This window comes from Brassica napus, unplaced genomic scaffold (assembly GCF_020379485.1).
Source record: "Brassica napus cultivar Da-Ae unplaced genomic scaffold, Da-Ae ScsIHWf_631;HRSCAF=929, whole genome shotgun sequence".
Lineage (NCBI taxonomy): Eukaryota > Viridiplantae > Streptophyta > Magnoliopsida > Brassicales > Brassicaceae > Brassica > Brassica napus.
In genome coordinates, this window is record NW_026016691.1 from 24055 (window position 1) to 39599 (window position 15545).

The 15545-nt window shown below is 38.8% G+C and overlaps 2 protein-coding genes and 1 pseudogene across 3 annotated transcripts; all 3 read left to right on the forward strand.

Annotated features, from left to right (window-relative positions):
- The first annotated feature begins 456 nt into the window (after positions 1–456).
- On the forward strand, positions 457–7030 carry LOC125604838 (coatomer subunit beta'-2-like). Of its 2 annotated transcripts, none has more exons than XM_048775028.1 (25): positions 457–619; positions 938–958; positions 1054–1115; positions 1326–1380; positions 1587–1623; positions 1732–2057; positions 2160–2291; positions 2384–2532; positions 2683–2751; positions 3043–3193; positions 3284–3349; positions 3506–3694; positions 3820–3960; positions 4092–4166; positions 4262–4438; positions 4522–4613; positions 4699–4815; positions 5080–5194; positions 5285–5356; positions 5546–5742; positions 5825–5918; positions 6010–6116; positions 6207–6336; positions 6423–6637; positions 6729–7030. In XM_048775028.1, the coding sequence occupies exons 1-24, from the start codon at positions 617–619 to the stop codon at positions 6591–6593; spliced, it is 2748 nt and encodes a 915-aa protein (XP_048630985.1). In that variant the 5' UTR covers positions 457–616; the 3' UTR covers positions 6594–6637; positions 6729–7030. The 2 variants fall into 2 exon arrangements, with proteins under 2 accessions (XP_048630985.1, XP_048630986.1); XM_048775029.1 differs by having other exon boundaries at positions 6426–6637.
- A 294-nt stretch (positions 7031–7324) lies between these two features.
- LOC106445714 lies at positions 7325–9411 on the forward strand (annotated as a pseudogene).
- A 1856-nt stretch (positions 9412–11267) lies between these two features.
- Positions 11268–13921, forward strand: LOC125604836. Its single transcript, XM_048775027.1, has 7 exons — positions 11268–11547; positions 11718–12390; positions 12472–12589; positions 12700–12892; positions 13020–13102; positions 13175–13630; positions 13838–13921. The coding sequence occupies exons 1-7, from the start codon at positions 11268–11270 to the stop codon at positions 13919–13921; spliced, it is 1887 nt and encodes a 628-aa protein (XP_048630984.1).
- The last annotated feature ends 1624 nt before the right edge of the window (positions 13922–15545 follow it).

A 15545-nucleotide genomic window follows, 5' to 3' on the forward strand; every position in this document is an offset into this window, starting at 1 on the left:
GATATGCCAAAAACCGTCATTGGAGATATGTCGGAAATAACGGTTTTTGGCATATCTCCAATGATACGGTTTTTGACATATCTCCAATGATAATTTCTGACATTATATTTGAAAATGAATGTTGAATTTTCATTTTTTTTTTGAAATTTATGATTTTTTTTATTTTTCTCCATTTTAAATTGATCTTATTTATTTTTGAATTTTTTTATTTAATTTTTTAAATATTTATTTATTTTTTGAATTTTTTGAATTCATGAGTTTTTTGTTTAATTTTTCGATTTTTATTAATTGTATTGTTTATTTTATTAATTAAATAGTTATTTTTTGAAAAAAAAACTGTTTTTAAGTTGTTCAGCCGGTCATTTTTTTTTTTGGAGGTTTTTTATGATAAAATAAAAGTGTTAGTGAAAAAAGTTCAAGGTTTAAAGTGCTAGTAAGTGACACTTTCAAGGTTTTTTATGCGATTTTCCCTAATTGTCGAGCAAAAAAAACTGAGAGATTCCTTTTTATGAACTAGACTAGATAGACGTTGTTCGTCCATCGATCTCCGATTTGCAGATTTAAGCGATTATTCGAGATCCGAAGGGCACAGCTTCCTTCCGCTTAATCTGTAAACATGGTGAGTAGTGTAAATCTTTCCTCTCTTCAGATCTCGAGTGAATCTGTCTATCTCGATTTCCTGTATATTTTCCTCTGTTATTGTGAGTGAGAGATCGTGTAATCTCAGATCGCTTGTTTCGCTTCGATTTGTTTAAAATCTGATATTTTAAATCGAGTTTAGTCTGTCTCTCTTTGAAGTAAGGATGATGGCCGAAAAGGATCTGGAATTGTTTCAATTGGGTTTTAGGATTTTGGTAAAGTTTGTGTGTTTTGAATTCACGAATGTGTGTTAGTACTGACTGTTTACTGGTTTCTCTGTCTTTTTTTGTTGGAACAGCCTCTCAGACTCGAGATCAAGGTACTATTGTTTTTTTTACTATTTGGATTTCTTTTAGATCATTCGCCTGTGTTTGATATAATTCGATTTGATTCTTCTTCTTTTTTCTGGATCAGAAAAAGTTTGCTCAAAGATCTGAGAGAGTCAAATGTGTGGATCTGCATCCTACAGAACCATGGTACTTTTCAAGCTTTAGATTCTGCTTTTCTGCATCTTTGTTTCTTTTATGTTTGTTCATATTCTTTTTCCTTGTAGTGATTGAAAGACAATTTTCAACCACTTGGTATCCTTGGTTTTTGTGGAGAGTTACACCATTTTCGTTGCTTTTATAGGGTTTTTTACCTTTGTTTCATGAATGGAAGGAACCTGATATCACATTATCTTGCAGGATTCTAGCAAGTTTATACTCTGGAACCTTGTGTATTTGGAACTACCAGACACAGGTCGGTGAATAATTTTATTTCCTTTTTCTATGCACTTTGTTTTTCAATGAACTAATTTGTGATAAGCTAGAATGACCAAAAGTGCAACTGAAAGATTATTTTCCCTCTGTATTCTGTGAGGTTTCAGTGTCTTCTCATATACTTGTAGTCTGCTTTTATGATTCATGGAACTTATTCTAATCTGAATCTTGCTTGATAATCTGTAGGTGATGGCAAAGTCTTTCGAGGTGACCGATTTACCAGGTACAAATTTTTCTTTCTTCTCCTTCTTTAGTTTTTCTTTTTGTATGTACTTATGTAGTCTTGTCGTGTTTGTTGCTTATGCTGATTTTTTTTATTATGACTTTTCAGTTCGGTCAGCCAAGTTTATAGCACGAAAGCAATGGGTTGTGGCAGGAGCTGATGATATGTACATCCGTGTATACAATTACAATACTATGGATAAGGTTAAAGTGTTTGAAGCTCACTCAGACTACATTAGATGCGTGGCTGTTCATCCAACCCTTCCATATGTGCTATCATCTTCTGATGATATGCTCATAAAGCTTTGGGACTGGGAAAAAGGTTGGGCTTGCACTCAGATATTCGAGGGGCACTCGCACTATGTGATGCAAGTCACATTTAATCCAAAAGACACCAACACTTTTGCCAGTGCATCACTTGATCGCACCATAAAGGTGCTGAAATCGTCTATGCTTGTTATTTGATTATGGCTTAGTCCACATAAGGTTCTAAGAAGTGGTAGCTCATTCTATATTTACATGCTTGCTCATCCTCAGATCTGGAATCTTGGTTCTCCAGACCCAAATTTTACATTGGATGCCCATCAGAAAGGAGTTAACTGTGTAGACTATTTCACTGGTGGTGACAAGCCCTATTTGATTACCGGCTCTGATGATCACACTGCTAAGGTCTGCTTCTTGTTCACTACTCTGATAGATGATACATTTCTACTGGACATTATGTGCGTTCAGGTTATTTACAAGTTTAGTTTCGTAATCAGGTCTGGGACTATCAAACAAAAAGTTGTGTCCAGACCCTGGACGGGCACACACACAATGTTTCTGCCGTATGTTTCCATCCAGAGCTTCCAATTATAATCACAGGTTCGGAAGATGGTACCGTTCGCATTTGGCATGCAACTACGTACAGGTATTATAATCTTAACATCTTTTTTTGTTGGAATTTAACAATTTAATTCTTCTTGTATGACAGGCTTCTTTACCTTGCCGTCATTACCATTTCTTATATTGTCCTTCCGTTTGTAGTCCAAATTTCCTAATGTCTGCTTTTTTCTTGCAGGCTAGAGAACACATTAAATTATGGCCTCGAGAGAGTTTGGGCCATTGGTTACATTAAAAGTTCACGCCGGTGAGTTTTTGGATTTTGCTCTCTCCTATGATGCATTCCTTTCATTTAAGACGAGAAATTGACCTTACTAATAACTAGAGTAGATGTTCTCTCTCAGTTGATACTAAAACATCATTCATTGAATCTGTGCTGCTGGCGTTCAATTTATTGACACATTTGTGGTTGTTTTTGCTCTTCCTAACTTCGACTATATGTAAAGATTAAAGTTCTTAGATACTGAAAGTTTACTTGTTTTAGTACTCCAATGAGTTGTCCTGCAAAACCATAAACCTTATTGTTTTAACTTCACAGGGTTGTGATTGGATATGATGAAGGGACAATCATGGTTAAACTTGGACGAGAAATTCCTGTCGCTAGCATGGACAATACCGGAAAAATCATATGGGCTAAGCATAATGAAATTCAAACTGCGAACATCAAAAGTATTGGTGCTGGTTACGAGGTATAGGCCGTACTTATAACTACTGTGCCATAGGATGACCTATATGTTCATTTGTTTGCCTGATGTTGTTATCCCTTTTCTCTATCTTAGGTTACTGATGGAGAGAGGTTGCCCTTGGCTGTTAAAGAGCTGGGGACTTGTGATCTTTATCCACAAGTGAGTGTTACTAGCAGAAGTTCAATGGGGGTGATGTTTTGGGATAATATATAGTTCATTTGGGATTTAAAAAAATTCGTTAAGAAGTTTGATTTTCAGAATATGTACTTGTTCTCGCCTTATCTCAGTCTCATATGTGGGTATTCTGACTCTCAGAGCTTGAAGCACAATCCAAATGGGAGGTTTGTCGTAGTCTGTGGAGACGGGGAGTATATAATCTACACGGCTTTGGCTTGGAGAAATAGGTCATTTGGTTCTGGACTTGAATTCGTTTGGTCGTCTGAGGGGGAGTGTGCGGTTAGAGAAAGCTCATCAAAGATTAAGACGTTTAGCAAAAATTTCCAGGTTCATATTCGCCTTCTGTCTGTTCCAAGACGTTTTGTTAGAAGATGTTTCTATGGTTATTATCGTTACTTCTCGTGGAGATGGCTATTTTTGGATCTGGCTCATTTACAAAATAATGTTTTCAGGAGAAAAAGAGTATCCGCCCTACTTTCTCAGCTGAGAAGATCTTTGGGGGAACCTTGTTAGCTATATGTTCAAGTGACTTCATCTGCTTTTATGACTGGGCTGAATGTAGGCTGATTCAACGTATTGACGTCACTGTAAAGGTATCCTGGTTAACTTTTCTCAGTTTTATATGAGAAGCTTAATTCAACACATATTCGATATCACCTTCAGATGGAGGTTGCCCTCGTTTGTTTTTTTCCTTATTCTTATTTTTGCTATGTAACGTTTGCAGAATCTTTATTGGGCTGACAGTGGTGATTTATTAGCCATTGCTAGTGACACTTCATTCTACATCTTGAAATACAACGTGAGGATCCTGTCCGACAACACTCTTAATCTGTGAATTTCTCTATACAATTCTTAGACTGTCCAAGCTCTTACTATTGTTTTCCTGTTTCACAGCGCGACTTAGTTTCTGCACATTTTGATAGTGGAAGATCAACGGAGGAAGAAGGTGTTGAGGATGCATTTGAGGTTCTCCATGAGAATGATGAACGTGTTAGGACAGGTCTATGGGTTGGTGACTGTTTCATTTACAACAACTCTTCTTCAAAGCTTAACTATTGTGTCGGAGGCGAGGTATTCTGCATATATCTTGGTTACTTTATTTGACTGTTGTTATGAACAGATTTTGATGATATTTGCTAAAATCTTAATATCAGGTAACTACAATGTATCATTTAGACCGCCCAATGTATTTGTTGGGCTATCTCGCAAGTCAAAGTCGGGTGTTCCTGGTTGACAAAGAATTCAAGTAAGTGCCTAGATTTGGTGTGTTTATTTCAGATTGATTTTGGAAGTTTCTGATGTCTATCCTCCTGTTCTTTTTTGTGATGCAGTGTAATAGGATACACCTTACTGCTAAGCCTGATTGAGTACAAGACTCTTGTGATGCGAGGTGATCTAGACAAAGCTAGTGAAATCTTACCTACAATTCCCAAAGATCAGCATAACAGGTAATTGTTGTCAATTAGTATCTAAACTTCTATGTAGTGTTCTTTCCTCAGCCACTTGATCTCGGGCTGCGTGATGTCTTTGGTAGTTTAATCATTCATATATACTCTGTTTGTTTGTTTTTGAAGGGATATTATGATTACTTACTCTTAGAGAATTGTGGTGTCTAGATCTGCTCATTCTAATGTTTAACATAGCTTCACACCTAACAATGGTTGTTTCCTTAATGTTTCTCTGTATTTATTTCGGCGAATTTTCTATGTCAGTGTTGCTCATTTCTTGGAGTCACGAGGAATGATTGAAGATGCTCTGGACATTGCAACCGACCCTGACTACAGATTTGAGTTGGCCATACAACTGGGTAGACTTGAAGTTGCGCAGGTGTGATATAATGTGATGCTGAATAAAATGTGTGTTTTAATTCTTTTATATTGGCGATATACTAATGTATTTTCGATTCTATGGTTGTAGGAAATAGCTGTAGAAGTACAGAGCGAGTCTAAGTGGAAGCAATTAGGAGAGTTAGCCATGTCCTCTGGGAAGGTATATCTTTCTCTCTTCACATTTCTTCCTAGCGTTTTGTAATGATAATAGAAAGACAAAAACTTTCGAGTGAATGATATATCAGTTGATTACAGAGAGCAGTATTATCTTAAAATAGTAAAATATCTGTTTCATATCTGATGTGCAGATTTGCATTTAACTCCTTTCGTTTCTATGTCATGACCACAGCTGAAATTGGCAGAGGAATGCATGAAGTATGCGATGGATTTGAGTGGTTTGTTACTGCTTTATTCTTCTCTGGGAGATGCTGAAGGCGTGTCAAAACTTGCAACACTTGCTAAAGAGCAAGGGAAGAACAATGTCGCCTTTCTTTGCCTATTCATGCTGGGTAAATTGGAAGATTGTTTGGAGTTATTAGTGGATAGGTAATTCATTAGTAGTGTTTGGAGAATCAAATTCGTGCACCTTTTTGATTATCTGTGTGTGTGACAATGATTCTTTATACAGTAACCGGATACCAGAAGCTGCTCTGATGGCAAGATCATATCTTCCGAGCAAAGTATCTGAGATAGTAGCTCTGTGGAGGAAAGATCTGAGCAAGGTTATCTTTTTGAAAAAGCTTTATTGCTAGTGTATTGTGGATTTGTGGTCAAGGAGTATGGCTTAAAGTTGAGTTTTCACTTGTAAAACAGATTAATTCAAAAGCAGCAGAATCTTTGGCTGATCCTGAGGAGTACTCAAATCTGTTTGATGATTGGCAAGTAGCTCTTTCCGTCGAAGCAAAAGCTGCAGAGACAAGGTAATCACGCAGTGTATCACTTGTACCTAGTGCATCCTCCGCATGATTACACAGAGAGATACTTAGACCTCGAGTATTCTTGGTCTACAGGGGAGTTTATTCAGCTGCAGAAAACTATCCTAGCTATGCTGATAGATCTTCCGTGACCCTGGTGGAAGCCTTTAGAAACATGCAAGTTGAGGAAGAGGAATCATTTGAAAATGGAGACATGGATCATGAGGTGACCCTTTTTGTCCTGTCCAAATATAAGTGACTTATATACTTCCAGCGCTGAGTTATCCTGAGCTTTGTTGTTGTTTTACGTAGCAGGAGGTAGTAGCAGAAGAAAATGGAGATGAAGAAGAAAAGAATGATGCGGAAAAGCATGAAGAAGGAGTAGTTGTTGATGGTGACTCAACCGATGGAGCAGTGCTTGTTAATGGAAGTGAGGCTGATGAAGAGTGGGATACGAATAATGAAGGAAACCCATCAGCTTAATAGCAAGTCGTTGCAAGGCCAATATCTGAAAATTTTGTCTTGAGGTGGATTAATTTGATTCCCTGAAGATAATAGCATCCTTCATTGCAAAACCTGACTTGGGATCTTTCTGGTTTCTTTGTGTTTGTTTTGCAGTGAGCATAAGTAGAATGGCCAAAGTTGAAGCAACAATGGTGGTGAGGTGACAAAGTTTCTATTCTGAACCACATGGCTCAAATATTCGAGCAGCATGGAACCAGATTCATTGAAGAGTGTTTGATACCCATTGTAATAAGAAGTTTTTGAGGATTTAGATGAAAGGAGAGAGAGAGAGAGTTGCTCAAAGGAAAATGCTAGTAGTGTTTCTTGTTCGTCTCTTTTGCACTGAGAGGGAGATTCGTAGTATTACTATTTATTACACATGGTTTTGGTTTATCTTACAAATTACTTTAATTTTATTATCCTGCCTGTAATATGATTTGTTTTATTTTTGTCGTTGTTGCAAAATATGATTTACTTATTAAAGTTTGCCAATCTTTCTGATTGTTTATTCTTGCGGTTTTGTTGTAGTTGTTTCATGTTCTAGCAAAAGTTTTGAACCTCGGATTGAGTTCAGTAGAAGCTGAAGCAATGAGAGAAACCAAAAATTCATTTTTCAATAAGATAACTATAATCTTTAAAAATCGATTTACATGTATTTTCTTGAAAAAAATGGAAAAGTATGTACCTATAGTGCAAATTCCAATAATAATAATAATAAATTCACACACATACGTTGGTAAAATAAAAAATATCGAGGAAGAACTCTTCTTCTGGTGTTAAGCTCTTTCTCTCTTCGTCTCTGACCACTTCGCTCCTCCGGCATTAGGTAAGTCCTTGTCGTTTTTACTCTTCGCGAGTCACTTTCGTCGAATCTGAGGCGGTTTCTTGGAAATGATATTTTTTCTCTCAGGGTTTTAGATTCTAGGGTTTTCACATCCTCGCTAATTTCTTGATTGGGCGTTGGGATTAAGCGGTATTGCTTGAGATTTTCGGAACCAGTAGGAGCTTTGAATGTAATCATCCCCTTTGATTTTCGAATCGAAAATTGGTTCATCATCTAGGGTTTTGATTGGACGAACAGTTTATAGATTGAACAGTATTATTATTGGCTGTACATGTCTTCATTTTCTCTAATAATTACATGGAAGAAGCTTAGATGTGTTCTAGCACTTGTGGATAATATATATTCACAAGACTGTATTTGGTTCTCTGTTTTTATTTTATATATATATATATATATTTTTTTTCTTGTGTATTTTGTAGGTAGTTTACAAGTATTCTCTCCAACAACACTTCTCAAATGGGAGGAGACTCAGAAAACGCTCACCAACCTTCTAAAAAGAGAGGTGCTTTGAAGCAGCTGTCACGTGAGAATCCAGATGCTGATGATGATGATATTGGTTCAGCTGAACTTGAGAGTGGCACTTTCAAGAAGGCCAGTGATGAGGTGTTGGCCACCAGAAGAATTGTCAAAATCAAGCGCAAAGAGCCATCCTCAGCTGCAGCTTCCAACCCATTCGCTGGAATTCAATTGCTCCCTACTGCACCTGCTTCGGGAACAAATGCTCCTCTGGCTGAGTCTAAAGTGGCTCCTGCTGAAGCTGTAGTTGAGGACAATCAGAAGGCAGTTGATGCTGAAGACGGCGATGAAGTTGACAGTAAGAAGAAGAAGGTTGATGTCAAAGAGGAAGAGTCTGAAAAAGACTAAAGATAAGGATGTTGATGATAATCAGTGTGGAAAGACATCTGAGGACCAAGTCACTGATGCTGGTGTAGACCAGACGGTCTCGGGTGTTAGCGTAGCTGTAGAAGGAGCAGATCAAACTGAGGATCATGTTGAGAAGGAATCAGGAGGTGATCAGACTGTGATAAAAGAAAAAAAAGGCGAAGCAAGCGTTGAAGCAGTTAAGAACGGTGATGATAATAATAATAACGGCTCTTTGAGTTCGTTCCAGCAGCACTCAAGTAGCAAAAACGCATTCACCGGACTTGCCGGCACACAGTCCTCTGGTTCTTCCTTCTCATTTGGTGTCGTTTCTCAGGATGGTAGTTCTGGACCTCTCTACGGCTTTGGCCTCGCAAACAGCAACAACACTTCTTCCCTCTTCGGTGCGTCTGGACCTTCCATTATCAAGAAGAGCGAAGGCACTGGGTTTCCTCCAAAGCAAGAGGTTTCCACAGAAACAGGAGAAGAGAACGAGAAAGTCGCCTTCTCAGCTGACTCGATCATGTTTGAATATCTTGATGGAGGGTGGAGAGAGCGTGGCAAAGGAGAAGTCAAGGTCAACGTCTCCAGCAATGGCGGTAAAGCAAGGCTGGTTATGAGAGCTAAAGGAAACTACAGGTTGATCCTAAACGCGAGTCTCTACCCGGAGATGAAACTTGCCAGCATGGACAAGAAAGGAATCACGTTCGCTTGTGTGAATAGTGAAGGCAGAGAAGGTCTCTCTACGTTTGCACTCAAGTTCAAAGATCCAACAATCGTTGAAGAGTTTCGTGTAGCTGTTGACAAACATAAAGAAAGTAAACCAGTAGAAACGGCTCCTCCGCTGAAGACACCTGAGAACTCTCCAACGGCCACAGATGCTGCCTGAAGAGAAAGGTAAAAGAAAAACACTGAAGAAACTCTCCTCTTTACCTTTTGTGTCTTTACTTTCAAGTAGTTGAATTTTGAGGCAGAGAAAACTAGAGATTCGAACAAGTTTGTTTGTTGTTGTTTTCATTTTAAACAGTTGTTGAGACTTTCTGGTTGGCATAAGACTTTAAAAAAATCTGCATCAAACCCTCTTTATATGAACCATTTGTTTCATATAAACCGCTTCCGGTTTCACAATTTGATCTGGTTTGTAAGGCTCCTTGTTCAAAAGATAGATTTACACTTAGATCAGGACTAGACCGAAACAGAGTATGATCGGACCAGTCAACGAACTCTTATGGGGCTTCCAAATGTAGCTGTTGTATTCAGTTGGATTCTGGTTTGTAAGGCTCCTTGTTCAAAAGATAGATTTACACTTAGATCAGGACTAGACCGAAACAGAGTATGATCGGACCAGTCAACGAACTCTTATGGGGCTTCCAAATGTAGCTGTTGTATTCAGTTGGATTCTCGAGAGTTAGTGTTAATGTTTCTCATGAAGACAATAGCATGTTTCAAAATTTGTAGTTGGTATACAAAGGTTAGTTGTTCAACAAATGCCTCAATTACATTGTTTCACTTTCATTAACCTTTGATAATGTTGTTTTTTCCTTCAGATTGAACAACATATATATTAGGACAAATCTCTCAAGTAACTTTTTTAAAGTTTTTGTCATAAAAATAACTTTCAATAAAAAAGGGTTAATTGGCGAAATAGCTAAGTTTGGAAGAGAAATTAAGTATATGAACATGATTTTGACATAATTAAATGGATAACAATTGTCTCTCACCTCATCCGGTTCTACCCTCCACGTTTACAAGTCTTCGGTGAGAGAGAGATAAATGACGTTTTGCAAATTAAATAGATGACGATGTGATAGAGAAATAGATGACGTTGCGGGAAGGAGGAATGGATGATATTCACCATGCACTGTGCATATCTTAAGGAGAGAGTAGAAGCCACGTCCTCATGAAAATAACTGCATGCTATTTACTGAGTTCAGTAAATATGTGGATGAGAATAGACCACCCTCAGAAAATATCTAGCATTCCATATATTTTGACAGTCTATCCATCTCGTTGTTAAGTAAGAAAAAGACATTGACGAAGGTGAAAGCAGAGAACGAGTTAATGCTCAGCAGATTCGAACAGGTAATCATCAGTAACAACCAACTAATCCTTGTATATATCTGTATTTGTAGTTGATGATCAGTATAGTCTTTAATATGTATGATTGTCTCAATATGGAATGGACCATTTGATGTAGATCTGAGATAGTAATTTTTTTCCTCCAACCTACAGATGACAGGGCAGGATAAAGTCTTACTTGTACATGGGACGTGGGTCCGTGATAGCGATCAACGGTGGATATTTGAACCTGACATAACGGCCAAAGTAGAACATTTCATTCGAATTTTCTCCGGGATGACGATGACAGAGTTATTGACTTCGGTGAGAGAACGCTATCAACTATCATCGACAGATGCTACGCTCAAGCTTTCATATCAATATCCCGAATGGGTGAGCTTTGGAGATGCAGAGCTCGAAATGCCTCAGTACATAACCGAGGACACATAAGTCGGTGTGTTTCTAAGCATGAGGAGATCTATTGAAGAAGTTCCTCTATATGTCTCTATCTACCGCCAATCACATGGAGGGAAGCTACTTACTAAGGGGCGCGAGACAGAACAGAGGGTGCCTATGGCCGAGGATGTTGGAGAAGGAATCGATGAAGAAGACTGGCATACCTTTGCACTATCAGAAACCCTACTGACCATTCCACTCACTCAACCAAAAACAAAGGCGATTCCACATGAAGTTCTAGACTATTCTGTTTCAAAGGCGGTGCGATCTAAAGAACGACTCCCTACTATTCCACTTCTCCAGGTGGAATAGTAATCACAGAAAGAGGTGCTCCCATCCGCGCTACCAGTCGTCAGACAGGCCCGAATGATAGGAGAAAAAACAAACGTCCTGTGGAAGAGGAAACAGAGTCAGAGTCTGACTCAGATGATGACATGGTCGTTCCTGTTGTTCTCCCGGTTGTTGGTGAAACCGGAGAAGGGTCTAGGCCGGTCCGGAGACATCTATTATTTGGAAATGCTGGCATTCCAGACACTGACGGTGGAGTTGGAGATTCAAACTCTGATTCAGATGATTCTGAAGAATTACCAGTAGACGATGGTCTACACTGGGGTAAATTCGATGAAGCACTCCACGAGATGCTAAACAACCCGTATACGCCAGCTTTTTTTGGAAGGGATGCTCCACCTGTATTCAACAATCGGGAGGAAACAGGTAAAAAATAACTTCTAAGTAAATACAAATGTAAAGCTACATCATAAGGAATGAAATTTAATAGAATGGATTTCTCATGCTGCTTTCTATACTATTTTTGAAATGTAGAAACTAATTCCATACTATATAAAACAATTGACATGCAGCTGAATGTTTCATTGATTTTGTAGGGGTTGACACGGCTCTGGCCGACATCCAATACGAGGGAGATGACTTTTATGTGGGTCGTGTTTTCAAATCCAAAGCCGACTGCAAAATCAAACTTGCAATACATGCTATAAACCGGAAGTTCCATTTCAAGACCACGCGTTCAAGCCCTTCCATACTACTTGCACAATGCGTTGGTGATGCATCCCCATGGCGCGTGTATGCGGTCTTGTTGGATGCAAGTGGGAACTTCCAAGTCAGACAAGCTAACCTAGTTCACTCTTGCACCGTTGACGACCGTAGAAACTACCACAAACTTGCAACGACTATCGTGATTGGGCAGATATTGCAATCTCGTTTTGTTGGTATTAAGAAGGGCCCCACTGCCGCCGCAATAAAGAAAATATTGCTAGATGAATTTCATGTCAACGTTTCATACTGGAAAGCTTGGAGAGCTAGAGAGATGGCGATTGAGCACGCAATGGGGACAATGGTTGGAAGTTATGCACTGATACCTCCATATTTGGCACTCCTTCAGTCTTCTAATGGAGGAACCGTATGCTACGTGGAAAGTATGGATGAAGAAGAAGGTGGAACACGGTTTCAATACTGTTTTGTTGCTTATGGAGCATCGGTGGCCGGGTATTCGTGTATGCGGAAAGTTATTGTTGTTGATGTGACGTCACTTAAAGGGAAGTATGGTGGGTGTCTACTTTCAGCCTCAACACAAGATGGGAATTTCTAAATATTTTCCCTTGCGTTTGCTGTTGTTAATAGTGAAAACGACGATGCTTGGGAATGGTTTTTCCAGAGGCTACAAACTTTTGTTGTCGATACCCCGGGCTTGGTTTTCATCTCTGATCACCATCCAAGTATCGCCACTGGACTGAGGAAGGTAAATATCTGGACAATCTTCAGTGAACATTAAATTTAGCACATTCCATTTTTTCCAACTATACTATATGTAACATTCACTGACTATATAATATATTTGTACATGTACAGGTATACAACCATGCTCAGCATGTCATATGTGTTGTCCATCTGTGGAGAAATGTGATGGCAAAATACAAGAGTAGCAGACTCGCCAACCTTATGTCCGCTGCTGCAAGAGCTTTCACCGTGACTGAATTTAATAAGAAGTTTATTGAAATACAGAAAATCAGCCCAAATTGCGCGGCTTACTTGGTTGATATAGGTAACGATTATATCTGATATTAAATAATATCCGACGATACTATACTATATTGCTTTATTTCTATTCTATCTAATACAATAAAGTACTAAATATAAAACTGCCCACTACTTATTAATGTTGTTAACAGGGTTCGACCAGTGGACTAAGGTTCATTTCAGGGGGAACAGGTTCAACATAAAGGATTCAAACATAGCTGAATCCTGGAATGGGGTGCTTAAGGAAGCACGTGAATATCCCCTCATTACCATGTTTGAGTACATACGTACAACAGTTATGTCTTAGTTCGCATTGCGTCGAACGAAATCAACCCGGGAGCAAGGAACTATCACCCCAAATGTCAGGAAACTCGTGGAGGAAAACTTTGATCTCTCCACCGCTATGGCTGTACGTGATATAGCCGATCTTGAATACCAAGTGCAGGACCCCGCCGGGGAGTGCTTCACAGTTTTATTGGGTCCCGGTACTTGCACATGTGGTGAGTATCAACTAATATGGATACCCTATATGCATGTGCTTGCTTGTTCAACCAGGGTTGGATTTCCATCTGATGCGCTGGTGGCACCGGCATACCGTGTACCAACATGGCGCCAAGGCTTCATCGGAAAAATCTATCCGGTCCCATCTGTTGGTGGATTAGAACTCGGATCTGGAACTAGAGCTCCATTACTTCCACCGGCAGTACGCCGCCCACCTGGGCGTCCTAGGAAAGTCCGCATCCTATCACGTGGGGAGTACAAGGTAATCTACTCTACCATTTGTGAAATTTGTAATCAATGAACGGAATAGTTAGATAAACTTATGGAATAGCCAGGCTGAATAGAAAATTATTCAAATGGACCAAATATAAAGTACAATATGTAAATATTGTCGTAATACCTATTATTATGGAACGTTATATATTCTACATTTAGGCAAGAATGATATCTGTTTAAATTTGGTATGTAGAAAGGAGGAAGCTCGTCAAACAGGAAATGCAAACGTTGTGGCCGTTCGGGACACAACAGGGCATCCTGCCGCAACCCAATATGATAAGCTATAACTAAGGAGAAGGCAGTTCGATGAAATATTTTGGGAACTGGGTGATTATGCAGTAGCCAGTGTCGTCTAAAGACCGGGCATGTACAGGAAGTGGACAGGGGCGAAAACAGTGTTTTAACCAAATAGAATGGTATATGCTTCACAGTGATATATCTATCTATTTGGTATGTACATATTATGTTATGTAGACCCCTTTAAATCACAACTCTTGTGGTTGTTGCACGGAACACCCCAGACCTTCTCTTTTGTCTAATATTAATAATGCCGTTCTCCACTATTTGCTCACACCTTATAAGCCTTAAGCGTTTAGGTTGTTGTTTCTATACCATTTACGATGAGTACTATACTATTACTAATACATTTAAACCGTTCTCCAGGGTAATCCTAAACACAACATGTCCACTCTTACTAAATTCTAAATCCAATACAATAACACTTTTTAATAATACAAAACCTACCCTTCATCAACACTAAACCCAATATCTATCCACACGTTAACATTTCCACCTAAGCACAACAAACCAACCCGTAGGGAAAACTATACCCAAACCCCCACCCCACCCCCATAAACCCTAAACCCAATACAATGCCCCCTTTAGACATATTGTGGTTGTTGTACGGAACACCGGTAGACCTTTTCTTTTGTGTAATATTAATAATGCAGTTATGTACTATGTCCACATATCTTAGAAGCATATCGTGTGTAGCTTGTTCATACTATACTATTTATTACCAGTACTATACTATAATTAGACCTCTATGTCGGTACCAATCGAAATACTAAACATAACATCCACACGCTTACAGAAAACGAAACTCAACCTCTTTCCCCCCCCCCCCCCCCCCCCCCCCCCCCCCCCCAAAAAAAAACCATAAACAACATAAATATCTTAGAAGTAACCCAAAAGAAACTCTATACAGTTAAACCCAATATACCATTTGTGGTAAGACAATACTATATTAAAGTTAATATGGTGAAGTTGAAATTCGCACACAAACCAATTACCATTACAAAATGAACTCTATACAGTTAAACCCAATATCTTTACACACGTTAACATTTCCACCTTAGCACAACAAACCAACCCGTATGGAAAACTAAACCCAAACCCCCACCCCACCCCCATAAACCCTAAACCCAATACAATGCCTCCTTTTAGACATGTTGTGGTTGTTGTACGGAACACCGGTAGACCTTTTATTTTGTGTAATATTAATAATGCAGTTATGTACTATGTCCACATATCTTACAAGCATTTAGTGTTTACATCGTTTATTCTATACTATTTTTGCCAGTACCATACTATAATTATTCGTCTAAGTCGTTCCCAATCGAAATACTAAACATAACATCCACACGCCTACAGAAAACGAAACCCAAACCTCCCCCCCCCCCCCCCCCCAATAACCATAAACAACATAAATATCTTTCAAGAAACCCAAAAGCTTCCACGCAACTATACCATTAGTTAGAAGACTATACTATACGAAAGTTAATATGGTGAAGCTGAAATTCGCATACAAACCAATAACCATTACAAAAGGAACTCTATAGAGTTTAAAAAAATGTGCAAAACACCCCTTAAAAAGACACATAAACCCAAAAATCCAACCC